Source organism: Pithys albifrons, chromosome 3 (genome assembly GCF_047495875.1).
Source record: "Pithys albifrons albifrons isolate INPA30051 chromosome 3, PitAlb_v1, whole genome shotgun sequence".
Taxonomy (NCBI): Eukaryota; Metazoa; Chordata; class Aves; order Passeriformes; family Thamnophilidae; genus Pithys; species Pithys albifrons.
The window spans coordinates 94584625-94601047 of record NC_092460.1 but is presented as its reverse complement, the minus strand read 5'-3'; the positions used below and the strand labels follow the sequence as shown (position 1 = coordinate 94601047).

The 16423-nt window shown below is 41.4% G+C and overlaps 1 protein-coding gene across 6 annotated transcripts in view; it reads right to left on the bottom strand.

The window, feature by feature from the left end:
- The window catches only part of GRM3 (glutamate metabotropic receptor 3), a 109475-nt gene that overhangs the window by 26967 nt on the left and 66085 nt on the right, over positions 1-16423 (bottom strand). For all 6 annotated transcript variants that reach the window (XM_071552751.1, XM_071552750.1, XM_071552752.1 and 3 more), the window contains one exon: positions 6906-7761. In XM_071552751.1, coding sequence (XP_071408852.1) covers positions 6906-7761 — 856 coding nt within the window. The remainder of the gene's footprint in view (positions 1-6905; positions 7762-16423) is intronic.

Here is a 16423-nt window from a genome sequence, read left to right as displayed (position 1 = left end):
GCCTGTGGTTTCTGCAGGCTTTCCAGGAATGACACCCAGCTGGGTAAAGGCCAAAGGCAACATACTTCCAGATACTTCCTGAGGACTATGAAGAAAAGTTGTTGCTGCTTTGTGTCCTGCTAATGCTGCATTTGACATCTTTTACAGGGTAGCTCAATGCCCAGATCAGGCAGAACGTGGTGACAGCAGGCAGTGGTCACAGGCAAAAGTACCTTGCTCTTCAGTTAGATGAGGAGCAATGGCCCAGCACACCTTGGCCTCAGCTGCTGGAGCTTATCTCAAGGGGTAAAAATACAATTGAACCTCTGCACTGCTCACTCAGGCTAATTACTGGGAATGAGTGCCAAATGAAAGCAGGGAAAGGCAGTATTTTATGATGGTCGCTAGCTAGACAGCAGACACCATTAACAGGTAGGTCACTGACCTGCTATCATGACAAGAGAAGTTTTAATGAAATTTTTATTTGGAAGTTGTGCCCTAGAGATAACAATGTCTGTGTCCTGCTGCCAGCCCAGGTGTCCTGTCCAGTTTACATGGTGCAGTGTGTGACACAGAACACATCCACAGTGCAGAACAGTTGTTTGCCATTGTGATACCTCAAATCTAAACTATAGGATGAAAAGGTTCTATAGCATTTTAATTTCAACCAGTTTACATCTAGAAAGCCCTAAGCAAGTTGATCTGATTGTACAGCTGTCTTTCAGCAGAAGGTTAAACTAGAAACCTCCCAACTTCCCTTCTAACCTGATTTATTCTTTAACTTTATGGTTCTATATATTATGAATCTATAGCATACACAACTCAATATATATATAAATGCATATATATATAAACAAATTATATAAATATATGAATATACACACATGTTGAAACCATCAGGAAGGGCTAAGCAGAGTTTAGCTTATTTACCTTTGGAGGAGTAAATCTCTCCAAAGGAAAGGAACTGCATATCCCCTTGAGGTCTGTAAAGAGATATTTGGAGGAAGGAGAAAGTAGATGGGACCATCAGGAATACCAGACCATCAAAATCTCACTACACCTCTCTGTGCACCAATGTAACTGTAATACAGAGAGGAATATTGGAAAATCCTGGGCAGGTTCAACTGTTCCTCTGCCTTGAAATAGCAAATCTCAAGTGTGTTTTCAGAGATTGTCCCTTAGCTGATTGCAAAGTTTTAAATGCTATGACACATTTGTGGTCCCAGAAAAAGGCAGTGATTTTTCCTATAAATCCTAGACATCTTTTTCAAGTGTATTTTTAATTAGTATCTTGGGGAATTCACTCTACATTTTCCTTGGGTTTTTTTAGGTACAAATCCATCATGAATTACAGTTTTACAACTTTTTTGATTAACAGTGTTAGATGCCTTCTGCCTATGTAAGTTTTGCCTTCATCTGAAAGAAGTGTTCTGGTTTCTTTTACAAATAAGCATCACAAGAAGACCAGGAGGACCTCATTGCTGACTGACTGCTGGAGGCAAGTGGGATCTGACCTGATGAGAAGGAGTTCCTTGGGTAAGATGATGAAGTAGCAGGGTCATCTGCTACAGAGCCTGGCCTTTTTGCTCTGTCTTTAGCCTGCACGTCTACTGACAGGTACTCCCTGCTGTAAACTCATACCTGGACTATGAAGTTTCTGCATCTGTAATCTGCTTGTGATAGCAAATGCAGCATTTGTGGTCTGTGCTCCATGAGTCTAGCCAGGCATTGAGTTTCAAAGTGGACTTTTGACAGGAAATATTTATAGTTAAATCCCAGAGCAGGGACCATACAATACTGCTGTGCTCAGATGTGAGGTGACATCTTCTTGTTGCAGACCATGGCTTTCAAGCTCTTTTTAACTTGGATAGGACTGTTACATTTGAAATGGCCTGTGAAATTATGTTCCCACAACAGAAGTCCCTAGTGTTCAAAAATAAATGAGAAGGTGAATTTGTGTTTCTGATTCATATTTGAGTGTTGACAGGGGCACAGTGAGGAGGAAGAAAATAAAGGCAATAAACCACATAGAAACATAGGACCAGGCAGGAATAAAAGTTTTGTTATAAAGTCCAGTGGATGAAAGGGAACAAATAAGACCTGACTTTACAACCCTTTTCTCATTTGGAGTGGCCATTTGGATTAACCATGGGAGAGGATTTTGCCCAGTATAAGTTATGTTTGATGATACAGACTTTGCTGGAGAAGAGATGGATTTCTGAACACAGTACAGGAAGGGACATGGCTCCCACTAGACTCTCGGTGGAGTTAGTCCTATGATACCATCAACCCTGCTAACTGCAGGGGGAAAAGCTGGAGCCCAGCCCCACACCCTTTAGTGTCAAACAAGGCTGTCATCCTGCACATCCAGCTTAGCAACCCTGGGCTAAATGGAGCTAATAATGCTGGTCCTTGAATGTCATTGCCTCCAGTCCAATGCTCTGGAGAAGTAGCTACACCAGGTAGCAATATGTGGGGCACAGCTGTGCAGGACTCTGCCACATATTTGTCCCAAATGATGGACACCACTTTCTCACTTGCTGTGCCAATGTTCACTATCCTGGCTCATATCAAAAGCTGTGAGGCTCTGGGCAGTGATAACACTGCTTTTCTCTGTCGTCCTGGTGGCTTAAACAGTCAGCAAAGCTGGTCCCCTTCACTCTTGTGAGGGAGTGAGGTTTCTGGATATGTGGAGCTCTGCCTCATGTTGGGGTTCACCCTGGATTCATAACCCTCCAGAGTGCCCTCTGTATACTGCCCTTCACCAAGCAACATCTGGGTGTGGTGAGATGTTGAGTTTGTGCTCTTTCCCATGGAGGCCTTTACTTTTCTTCAGCACTTTGTTGTTCTGGTAATACAAGTTAACAGCCTCTTGAACCAGCATCTCTTTATCAGCAGAAAAGCATCATGATTCAGAACATCAAGTGCTGCACTTGTGCCCTCAGGAGGGAATGCAAAGGATGGGAAGATCAAGAAGATGAACCAGCCTATATCTCTTTGAAAGGCCAAACAAGCACTGAGATAGAGTGAGTGCATTTATCTGGGGGCTTTGCATTCTCACTTCCTGCTGCTGGAAGCTGGAATCAGGCATAGGTGTTTCTTTTTTTCTCTACTGAAAAGATTGAGGATATCACGACATTTGTCATATATGTCTTACTGACTTGTAAGAAAATTATGTGCTTGGTGTATCTCAGACAATAAGGAATGAAATCTCGCCCTGTCTTAATGCCACACTGTAGTTCTGTGGAGTTATTCCAATTTAATGAAAAAGGAGAAATAAGTAGGACCCCAGAGATACTAATGGAATACATGTCACACAGCATGTCAGCTGCAGTGGCAGCAGGAGGGTGCACAAATCCTGGACAGTCCTCTACTCCAACCCTGCTGTTAGCTAGTCCCTGAGTATTGCCCTGCAAATCACATTATTGCTGTGCCTGAGAGCCTCACTCCAGGCTTTCAGCTAAATGGCAAGTGAAAATAAATCTTAGTCACTCTGCACTCCATCCGTAGTCAGTAGCAAGAGACATAGGGGCAAATCATACCTCATATGGACTGGAGCACACTCTGTAACTGCTGATCCCCTCCATTAACTGTAATCAAAGACTAACCAAAACTAATTTGTGTGTGAAGGGTAAATGTCTAAAACTGCATAGTCCCACACCAGTCATATAAATGTTCCTGATCATTTACTCAGACTGGTGTGTTTGTAATGGACCATCAGCTGTTCCTGGAAAATGGGAGAATACATTCAGGGCCATTTGCCAGATGTCTTTCATGGAAACCTTCAGGTTTATGTATGCAGGGTTCACCTATGTGTACCTCTGCCTTTCAGCAGAGGAGGCATTGCTTAAATAGCTTTTTGTGTGTCTGCAAATCTTATCACTGTTCTGTTTCTTGACTGCTTCCTTTTGGTGGGTGTGGATCACTCCCCGGGCTGAAGAAGAGAGAAATTCCACAACCTGACTTGGTTGCAGTGTACCTGATGGACTAGTAGCTTTCATGCCAGCCTCTCCTTGCACTGGGAAAACATTCTCAGATTTGGAGGTGCAAATATGAGAATATCATTGACCAAATGTACCATGCAACAATGTCCTGGTATTCCATTAACAACACACCCAAAGACTTTCTTCAGTCAGGAAACAGCAAAGGATAATTCTTGGACCCATATAAATAAATGACAGGACTTATATGTATTAAAATTTCACATATGTATTAAAATTTCACACCTTTTTGAATGGAAGAAGGCATGGGAGATCTGCTGATTAACTTGCTACATAAAAATCACTCACCTTCTTAAAAATAACTTACATTAAAATAAGGATTCATATTATAATAGAAGAACAGATAACAAAGAAATGAGCTGAGCCAATTATGTTCTAAGCTGGAAAAATATATGGAACAAAGCTGTTGGAAAAGAACTTGACAGGTTCCTTAATGTTTTAAATTAAAAATGAAAATTAACTGAAATTAGAGCTCTTCAGAGTTCCAAAGATTTCCATGTTGATTTTAAAACAAATCAATTTGGTTCAAGAAAAGAACCTTCTGTTTTCTAAAATGCAAAATTACAAGCTTCAATTTTATTTTTTTTCCAGCTTGAACAGCTTCAACTTCCAAATATAGAAAAGTATAAAAGGATAAAAAAGATATTTCAGTAAAAAGGAAAAGTAATGTTTCTGGCTTTATCTAAATAAAAAAATTTCCTGGAATTTTGGTCGAAGAAAGTTGGGATTATTTGGAGTTTATGACTAGATGTTGAGCGAGAATATGCTTGAGTGCTTAAAAAATGTCTGAATGTTAGAAAAACGACTGAGAACCCTGTATTGGGACGAAGATTACTTGGTGCTAAAGCTGGACTCTATTTACAGTATATGCATTTAAGTGCATAAAAATATCTGTAACTGTCAGAGAAAGTTTCAAAATAATTGAAGTTTAAGACATTGAAGTGCCTATGTGTTTGGGGAGATCATTACTGTCCTGAAGTGTGTCCCTGTCAGGGACAGAAGCACACTGCACACCACTGCCTTTCCTTGTGATCAGTATGCCAGGAACCAGCTGCCATGGTTTTCTCCTAAAACCAATTGTTTTCAATTATTTGGAGACATTCAATTATCTCTGAGGATAAACATAGGCAAGTAAGAAAATAATTCCTACGTTTTAAGTGCTGTGATGAGGAGAAGAAGAAAGAATAATTCTTTATTTCCAGAGACCCAAAATAAAAAAGGTTGTTTCATTCTGACTTGTGCTGCTCATGAAGTTAATAACCAAATCAAAAGCAGTAACAGCACGACATATGCTATGTGTACATTGTCTATGTGTCTGTATATGTCATGGTATGTGACTGTCCTCACTGCAGCATCATTTTTTAGGAGACCAGTGGCATGATGCACTTAAGCATTTTGTTGCTCAGGCCAGACATTGTCTTCAGCTGTACTGCATGCAGCACCCAGATGAGGGTTTGAAGCATCTCAACTTCCAGGTCCTCTCAAATTGCTTTTTCTTTGCGAGCAAATCTATATTACTTGAGCATGTCCAAGATCCTACATCCTCCTGAATCCTTTCCTGAGAGATAAAATGCAGTAAGTGACCAGTCCCATATGCCCCTTCTTGATTTCCATGGTAAAGAAATCCAGGGACATGGGCTGAAGGAATTCCTGAAATGCTCTAAACTAGTCAGCTACTCATGTAGCAGGGTTCTGGGAGACCAGGCATGATAAGAAGCTTTGCAGCATGTGCTGCTACACTGGCAAGCACCTAAGAAAGTGGAGTACTTGGGAGCAAGAAAAGCATTAGGGATGTGGTTAGTAGTAGCTGGAGAAGGTCTGAAGAAAATACTGAGAAGACCTCTAAAGAAGGAAGAAGTTCAAGCTCCAATATGAGAATTTCACATAGTTTCCAGTGCTGTTAGCATTGTACAATTATTGAAGATCTCTTGGGACTAAGTATGTTGCATCCTACACATGTTTATCCTTCAATTCCTCTTGGAGCACACAAAGCACAGCATGATGTTTCCTTACTATCAACTCAGTCAGCCGAGAATATCAGTTTAATAATACATAGAAATGCAAGTTCAAATGGAATGCTTCAGAAGAAAGTTAGAAACATAACCGCAAAAAGACAGGATGCCCTACACTGTACTTGTTTCCTCTGTAGATCTATTTAGCCTTGCTATGGTGTAACATTGCTGTGGTGTAATATTAATGACAAAGCTAAGATCAGCCATATGTGATGGCAAAAACACAGACATGTCATATGATGTGTGGCCAGTCTCCATGAATTTGACTCACCTCGTTCCCAGATTGTCTACCCTCTCTCCACATCTCCTGCACATGTTTAATGTACCATTTTTATAATTTGTCATTAAACTCTTAGTTCTGTAACACAGGTAATGGCACTATCCCATATGTTTCAATATTTTACACTCATCTGGTTCCATGACAGGAATTATTGCTTTACTATTGCAAGGACATTGGACATTGGCCATGGTCCAGCTATTATGTAAATTCATAGCAAAATGAGGAAGAAAAGGCCAGATCTTGGCATGGGAACAGCAGGCGCCTGCCTAGTGTAGCAGGTGGTGCAATGACCATTGGCTTCCAGATATGCTCAAACTGGCTGTGAAATAAAAGATGCTGGTGTGTGGAATTTTAGAAGATAGAGGCTAACACTGCCAAGACCAGCTGTTGCCACCTTCATTTCTTCCTTCTGCTGGAAACAGGACCATCAAGCTGTTTTTTTAGGGTTCTTACCAAGGTCCCTGTCCTTTTCCTTTCTGCTTTCTTGTGACAGGAGTGGCTTTGCCTGGGTACCATCCTAGTCTGAACTGTGATAATAGTTGCTATCAGGAATTCAGCTAGCTGCTACTGTGAATGATGAACATTTCATTAATTACAGTGATAATTTTTATATACCAAAAGAGAAGTTATTACCTGTAAAGTTTACTTTCAGGAGATAATCTTTGTACAGCTTCCTGCCATCCAGATGCTTCATGGCATCACAGAGTTTAGTGGTGTTTGGACAGAGAGTCCTCTGCATTTTATGCAAGGCATGGGCCATTGCATACACAGCATTCACAACAAACATGATCTTGGATTCTTGCTCATAGTTGGAACTGTTGATGGTGAAGTGCTTGTCACAAACCTTTTTATGTGGTTTTCGGTTCTGCAGATTACACTGGAATTTTTGCTCCCAAAAGTCCTTGAACCAGGGGTTGCGCCTGTTATTGTAAGGGCTGAGACTTTGGAAGTACTTGTCAAACTCTTTAACTGGGTGGGAAGCAAGCTCCAAGGTTATTGCCCCAGAAGCGATGTGCTCATTGCCCTTGACAATACTCTCTTGTGCTCCCCATCCATCGCTGGCAATCCAGGTGAAGGAAACATTGAAGCGGTTGGCAGCTGCAATGAGCTCCCGAGAGTCATCCCCTCTCATGAAGAGCACCACCACCTTGGCGTTGGGTTTCTGGAGCAGCTCCTTGATCACGCCATCATAAGACTTCCTGATGTTGGACCGTCCCACTTTCTCAGAGGTGGCGATGCAGATGTTGCGCAGGCGAGCTTCCTGCTCGAAGGCTTCGATCCCCGTCTCCCCATAGTCACCTTCTGAAGCAACTGTTGAGACATAAGTCCAGTTGAAATACCGCAGGATTTCAGCCATCGCTTTCGCTTGGTAGAAGTCTGGGGGCACTGTCCGTGCAAAATAGTCATAGCGGGATTTGTCACTCAGCTTGGCACTAGTGGAGGCATAGCTTATCTGGGGGATCTGGAAGAGTCTGAGCAAATTTGCCACCTAGAGAGAAAGGGGGAACACATATTGTTAAAGAGTAGTGTTTATAAAATTGGACAGAAATATTCAGGGAAAGGCATCAACAATGTATGTGTTCTGACAGCCACAGATTGAGGGTGTTGATAGAGGATGTTGATAAACTCCAGTGAGAGCACTGCACTGTGCATAAGCACAAAAGCTGTCCTGCTGCACAGTTGATTCCCTGGGTTCTACTGGGACTGAAGTGGACCTTTACTTTTGTGAAACTGGGTCTGTTTAAATCAATAGAGAATTAAATACAAATGGACAATATAATTCAGTCTCAGACTGTGTTTCTTACTAATGTCTGGGGATTTGAATGTCTTTGCTGTTCATAGTGGAATTCATCTTCTCCCAGATTCAATGTATTTGACAACCAAATGTATTAATACAACACAATTTTCCCTTTTGTGCTAGAATCACAGATGTACCAGCCTTTCACAGAAGTTTCTGATCCCAATTATTCAAGCTGAGTCCCCACCTGTCCTAGCTTTTACTCATTTAAACTCTTTTTTCTGAGATGTTCTGACTGCAGACCTCCTGAGATGGCATATTTGTTGCATGTTAGTACTCTTCAAGTACTGCACAATGTCATGTTGGCCTACAGGTTTTTATAAATAATAAAAAACTTTTAATAGTCTTTATTTGCCCTTCTTGTGTGATTTATGTGGTCCAAAGTCCTGCTTTTTTCATTTACTTTCTTTTTTTTTTTAATACATTGCTATGTCCAATGCTTAAATATGCCCAAATCTACCTTGTTGCTCTCATAGATGTGTAGCTCCTGATTATATCTGGAAAGAAATGAAGAAAGGCTGTTGCATTTTTTGTTCCTATGATAGCTTCTTAAATGACAAAGAGAAGATTTTGGAGTTCTGCTCTTGGTCACTAGAAATTGTGTCCAGTAAATTAAATTTAAAGCTAATCTTGGAGTACAGCCTGACAAAACCATTTGAAAAGCAGTAGTGTACTTGAGATTCCTAAGGGAAACTTATTAAAAATTGTCCAATCATTTAATTTTTTACATTTTCTCCAGATGTTTCTCTGACCATAGACTGTGAGAATTCAAAAGCAAAGGACTGTTTTGAAAAATACGTTGTGGCACAGGCAAATTTTGAAGGCTCAGACATCAGTAGTAAATTAGTCAGTCTGGTAAAAACAACAACAACAAAAAAACCCAACAAAAAATCCAGAAGAATTTTATTGTTTTCAGCAACCTCTATTACTTGGGATTGAGAGCCTGCCTTTTCTGTAATGCAGACACTGGACTAGTGTTCTGTTGTGGCTCAGTCTCCCCCTTTAAACTCGTGTAATCTCATCTGGGCCAGACTCTGCTGCCAAACATACGTGTACAGTGACTTTCACAACCCCTGGGCCACATGGCACTGAAGACTTCAGGATGTCCTTGTCCCACTGGGACACCAAGGAAGAGCAGGTGGGATGCCTTGGCATCTCAGCTGTATCCATGGAGCTGAAGCTCGCCTTTACAAATTAAACCACTGAGAGTGTTTTATTTTAGTTTAAACCAAAATGAAACCTTTTCTACACTTCTTGGAAGGAGTATCCTGAGAGGCAGCTTTACCTAACACTGTGGTTTTGCCAGTGGGTCCAGACACATGGCTGGGAAGTGTTACTTCCCTGCTGAACAAGTTACTGTCCCTCAGAAAGCTGCCAATGTGTCTTTAACCTCCCTCATAGATGGTAACACACATTAAACTTCCGTATACTGGAAATGTGGGATTTAATTTCCATCATGGTGATGTAAATGAGCAGCTTTAAACCAACAGGATGGACAGAGAGGCTTGTTTTGTCACCAAGGTACAGGCATGCTTTGAGAATTGTTAAGCCTCTGTGGCTTTGTATCTTTGATGACATGCTGACAAATCCACATGATTTGGTTCACTTGTCCTCTCTCAACAAGAGCAGTCTGATTTGGTAATAAGAATGTCCTATTGTAGCTGTTATGGAACATTTCTTGCAGAACCATGTGGGCTGGAATTGCTATTCTTGTCTCAGTTTATTCTAGCAGGAATTATTTTATTTTAGCTAAACCATAATGAGGATATGCACACATATCATTCTGCATTTTCCTTCTTCTAAAGAAGTCCATTTTCCAGCTCAAGCAATTCTGTTCAGTGTGCAGACAAGCCTTCAGCTCACAGAAAGATGCTTCTAACAAATATAACAGCTTCTTTAATGTTTGTTCATGTGGTTTTTGTAGTTGTTGTCATTTGGTTTTGTTTTGTTTTCTTTCAATATAAGCTGCAAAAGCATTCACATGCAGGGAAATAGAACTCCCAGTTTAACTGGAGGCCCCCAGACTTGGAGGTCACTGTACTTCCACGGTTCCTGCAAACTGCTGCAACTCTGATTCCTGTGATCTGGGGAGAGGAAAGTTTTTGTCTATTTAGAGCTGTTTGCTGTAATGCTGTTCACTGTGAAGCTGTCCAGGTGGTAGGTTTTTCACAGACTAAAAATTAAAAAATATAAGAAAGTCTGATTAATCACAGTGGATAGTGACTCAGTCATCCCTGAGAACTATCTATGAGTGCTCACAGAGTTCAGTGAAGTTGTATCTGTTATTAATTCAGATTAGGACACTTTTAATGAAGTTCTCAAGTTGGGGATTTTCTGGAATGTTGTAATGTCTTGATTTTAGAGACTAATTTTGCAAAAGAGCTCAAGCCTCAGGAACTTAACTGATGCAATTGGTTTCAGAACTGTCCCTTTCCCCAGCCATTTCCATGCTGGTCTGGACATCTGATTCTGAAAATGATATCCTGATTAAGTGACCAACAAGATCAGGGCACAGGTAACAGGTTCTGGAGAGCAGCTGATATCTAAGACTTTGTGTCTAAGACTCAGTGTAATAAAGGACCATGTAATGTAAACCAGAGTTATGTGTAGCAAGACTGAACCACCTGAGGCACATCTCCACCATAGTTCCACGCTGCCTTGGGATTTGTGCTACAGCTTCAAAATTGCAGTGTAGATTTGGCTTTTGCTAAGTGAAATAATCTATTTTGGCAAAGCTCCAGGCAGCAATTTAATCAAGCCATGGCGCATGCAATTAGTGCCTGAAATCCATATGTTGGCACTTAAGTAGCAGTAGTAACCAGGTTTTTTTTACTGTCAGAACTGGTGGGTTTTGTAGATACATTTGAAAAAAGGCTGGAGGTTCTGCATCTGCAAACTAAACATCCGCTTTGCACAGCTTGCTGTGCACAAAGTGTGTCGACATAGTCAGCATTCACTGTGATGGGAAACCTTTATTTGCCCTCACGCTGCTGGGTTTATTAGTGTATCTACTGTCCTGTGGCAAAGTGTCCAATTCCCAGGCAAACACGGCTCTCACCCAGCTCCTGGGATGGCAGGTAATTTGCTGCCCAACATGACCATGGCAGGAAGCGCAGTATGAGTCATGTCCCTCCACAGCGACATCCTGCACCAGCAAATCCTGCAAATAGAGTGTCCAGGGCAGTGCCAGGGGACACCAATGTCCCTCTCCCAACACTGAAGCCACATCTGTCAATTCTACTTCTCTGAACACCATAGACAGGACAAATGCTTGTGGGAAATTGCCAATATTGTTTACAACACTGAAAATGGTTTCATATTAAGTACCTGCTGGGAGCCAAGAATTAAGCACAGCTATAAAACATATAAACCTGGTTTCTGAGTGTATTTCTGGCCATTCAAGAGTCTTGCTTGTAGATAGGAACAGGTAGGCACCACCTCTTGTCTTAGTAATCTTGGTCTGTCCTGTGATTTATTGAATGTCAATGAACATTTTGCCTAACCTTCACAGGACTTTTTTTTGTTGGCAGTAGGATTTATTCTGATGTTTTTGTTAAAATTTTCCTTTTTAATGGCACAGAAACTGTAATGTGGATTGTCTAAACGTGTATGGGACTGAAGAACACAAGAAACATTTTAGAAAAAAAATCTCAAAATTATAGGATAAGATTTCTTCAATGCAACACACAGGGTGTATCACATACTTGTTGGACAGAGGAGGTCCCTTGTTAGACAACAGTGCTCTCTGAGCTTCTGAAATTTAACCATGCGAGAATCTCATGGCACTTAACATGGCTTAATGAATTTAATTTCATAGAGCTCCTTTGAGACAGGCAAGAGCTCCTGTGGCTGTTTTGAACACACAATAAATTAGGCTGTGGAGCAGAATAGGAATGAGGTCCTTATGGAGATTGCATAGCTGCCTTTGGTCTCCTGAGAAAGTCTTTCTATTTCTGGGATAAGTTTCTTGTCTGGATTTCCACAGTGAGACTATGACAAAGCCATGTCCCAGGGATCTCCTAATGTCTAGATCATTGCTATAACACAGAGGCCGAGCTCTTGCTTTGAAGAAAAATGCACTGCTGCCAGTGTATGCTGTATCTAGTTCCTAAATTATAGTAATCTACATTGTCAGCTTTTTGTTATTATTAGTGCAGTTGAAGGTCAAACTACAGCTAAAGCATTTATTCCAATAAATAATATCAAGTTTGTTATTTAAATTTTATTCTTAAATCCAAAAAAGATACCAAAATTTTGGCAGAAAGTGCTATTTTAGAAAGGCAGAAAAGAAACACTGGGTCTGAATGGGCTGAGATGTGGGCCTGTGGTGTGCATAAAACTAATGTAATGAGTACATGAGGTACCTCTCTGGTCAACTGTCTCCACTGGCCTGTGCAGCCTCCCCACACTCTTGGCTTCTGTGTTGTACATTTTTCATGAAGTTACAATCTTCCTTCTTTTCATTTATAACTATTTTCTTCTATCCTCTTGTCATGCATCAGTAAAGACATTTGCTTTGTGTCCCTGAAAATGAATCCATGCATACTGAAAAGCTGATACTAGATTTCCACCAAACCTTCTCTTATCCAAGGTAAACACAGTCAGTTCCCTCATTTTTGTCTTGTAGGGTATGTGCTCCAGACTATCCTCCCCATGACCATATGCATATTTATTGAATAATTCTTTTATTGAGGGAGCCAAAGTTGAACACAGTATTCTAGATGTGGTCCAATGAGAATAAATAGAAATAATTCCATCCGTCTAGTGGCTGTATTTCTGCAGGTACAACTCAGCTGGCTGTGAGCCTACCATCCTGCCAGACTGCATCATTCACAATGAATATGAGAGAGACTGAAGAGCTGGGCTCCACCATAACTTTCTCTGTTTCCTTGGACTTCAGTAGGCTCAAAGACTTGGTTCCTATCTGGGGACAGCGTGACCCAGTGTGACTCAGTCTGGGCATTTCTGACATACACATGTAATTTGGGAGTATTTGGGATACAGAGAGTTCAGTGATGCAAATGCAGCTTCTCATCTTAGAAGCCCTGCCAAAAAATCACTCCAAGCTCTGGTTTGCTTTCAAAGGGAAATTAGGACCTTAAGCTGATTCCAGAATTGAAAAACCCTTATTGGTGTGGAACATCATCTCTCCTTAGCCCATTTGAAAGTTATGGGTGCTGTGTCTAGGATATTATAATAAGCACTCTGAAAGGCAGTGTCTGCACAGGGGCTGTAACATGACCTGCAGCAGAAAAAAACCATTTGGCTTCACCTGGACTTCCAGCTCTGGCCCAGGGAGTTCACTGGGAATGACAACATCCCAGTTCTTTAAATCATTATAGGTCAGTTGTAAGGAACTAAGCGAGATGCAGTGAGGTTATTTAGGAGCCCCAGCCTGGCTTGTGCACACTGCACATCACAGAACTGAAGCGTTGGTTTCCATCAGCTTTCTCAGTCTTTGCTATTAAGAGGGCTGTCTCCTAGTTCATAAGTAGTGTTCCTTAACAAAATTCCTTTCAAAAGGTAACTCAGAAGAAGATAATTCACCATCAAACAAATGAAAATGTCTGGCGTTTTTGGTTAGTAGGGAGAGGTGAGAAGGTTTTGTCCCTGGTCTTCTGAAAATTTAGACAATGAAGCTGGGAAAAATGTAGCTAAATATTTGCAGCAGACTCGATAGCTGTCACATACAGAGAAACAGTGTTTGAACTGTGAAATAATTGCATCTGCAACATGAACATCAGAAATAAGAAACACTGTCACAGTAACATCTACAATTTCTGCAGAGGACCTGGGAATTTCTTCTTATATGTGTATCTGTCCTGTGTAATAAAAAGTAAACTTGGTAGGGCATGCAGAGAAATGTGCTTTGAGACAGGAATTTCTTTGGAGATCTTTTTTCTTGTTTTCCTGCAGGGGATGGCACAGTGAGCTGTCACATATGCACTCTGTCTCCACACAGCATTAACTGTTGAAGTGAAGTAAGCTGGGCAATAAGTTGGCATCTTGTGTAGAGACTTGTGCAGAAGACTTGGCTTTGCATGAGGTGTGTGAATGTTCTCCGAGACTTCATAAACCCAATTGTGAGTGACTCATGTTACATTTAAAAATGATCAGAAAAAGTAGTAAAACTGGATTGATGGTTCTAAAAGCTTGAAATTGCTTTTGGATTTTAAAGAGCTATCTTTGATAAATATGGATCTGGACAGACTTGAGAGATGGGCTGATTCCAATGGGATGAAGTTCAACAAGGCCAAGTGCTGGGTCCTGCACTTTGGCCACAAAAATCCCATGCAGCGCTACAGGCTGGGCACAGAGTGGCTGGAGAGCAGCCAGGCACAAAGGGACCTGGGAGTACTAATTGACAGGAAGCTCAACATGAGCCAACAGTGTGCCCAGGTGGCCAAGAAGGCCTATGGGATCCTGTCCTGTATCAAAAATAGCGTGGCCAGCAGGACCAGGAAAATGATCCTTCCCCTGTACTCTGTGTTGGTGAGGCCACACCTTGAGTGTTGTGTTCAGTTCTGGGCCCCTCAGCTCAGGAAAGATATTGAGGTGCTGGAGCGGGTCCAGAGAAGAGCAACAAGGCGGGTGAAGGGACTTGAGCATAAGTCCTATGGGGAGAGGCTGAGAGAGCTGGGATTGTTCAGCTTGGAGAAGAGAAGGCTTAGAGGTGACCTCATTACTGTCTAGAACTACCTGAAGGGAAGTTCTGGCCAGGTGGGGGTTGGTCTCTTCTACCAGGCAGTTAGCAACAGGACAAGAGATGGGCTTAATGGGCTTAACCCTTAATGAGTTTAACCCTTACTGGACTTAAGCTCTGCCAGGGGAAATCTAAGTTGGATATCAGAAAAAAATTCTTTATAGAGAGAGTAATCAGGCATTGGAATGGCCTGCCCAGAGAGGTGGTGGATTCACCATCCCTGGAGGTTTTTAAACTGATATTGGACATGGCACTGAGTGCCATGATCTGGTAAATGGACTGGAGTTGAACCAAGGGTTGGACTTGATGATCTCGTAGGTCCTTTCCAACCCAATCAATTATATGGTTATTTGATACTCATTAAGTGATACATGAGACCCAGTCAGAAGGGGTAGAATGAGTGAAGGTGATATTCAGATGTCCTTAGATAGTTCTTATTTTTGTCCACTTTCTTTTGTATCTACATCCTTGGAACACTTTTTCACTCTCTACAATTACCTGAAAGGAGGCTGTTGATGAGTGGGGTTTGGTCTCTTCTCTGAGGTAACAAGTGATAGGAGAAAAGGAAAGGGCCTCAAGTTGTGCCAGAGGAGATTTATATCAGACATTAGGAAAAATTTAATCACTAAAAGGGTGGTCACAGAGTGGAATCACAATCCTTAGAAATGTTCAAAAAACGTGTAGATGTGTCACTTGGGAAATACTGGGTTAATGGTTGGACTTAGAGGCCTTTTTCAATCTTCATGATTCTATGATTCTTTGGTAAGACCTTCTTTGTTATCTATTATCTCAGGGGTTACTTATCCATCCCTGTAAAATCATATAAATTCCCCTTGGCAAGAGGATAAAATAGTCAGTGTGAAGAAAAAATATAAATCCTAAACCCAAATCAAAAAGACTACAAAGGAATCAGAGTGGGATTTTCAAAGAAGCCAGCCAGAGGGAGGTACTCACATTCCTTTGAAATCTCTAGGAAAGAAATATCCAGTCCTCTTTGGGCACTTTGAAAATTGCAACCTAGTGACTGTTCAGTTTCTGAATGTGGAATAGAAACAAAGAGAGGAGCAAACAGCAAGCATCTGGCTGAGAGGTAGTGGAGAGAGAAGAATAACAGAGATAAAGGAGGGAGAGACTCTAAAGGACACAGATGGAAGCTGGCAAGTGCACGTGTGGCTTAAACACTAGTGGTAGGTGATCCATCTCTCAGGGCAGATCTTTTAATAAGGATCTGGTTTAGTTTTACAAGCACAAAATCATGAGAGGCTGTCATTTCACAGTTGAATACAAAGCTCCTCCATAAGCACAGCACAAATGGTGTGTGTGAGCTGGGGTCCTTGGTGAGCCCCTGCAGACCCCTCCACTTCTGCCCATATTCCCACTGGGTCCACACACAGTGAGACAGAGTCCCACATGTTATGGGATTATTTTTGCATATACTTCTTCTAAGGATTTTGCATTTTTCAGTGGTTATAGAAGTCAAAAGCTATCGTTAAGACTCCATTTGAAAGATGGTTTATCCTTGGAGGAAGGAAATGGATGTGATTAGCTTTCAGGCTCCATGAGCCCTTGGCAGACTTTTGTGGCTAAGGAGAAATGACAGCCAGGAAAAGGCTGCCAGTAAATGAGTACATATTCCAAATTTCATGCCAG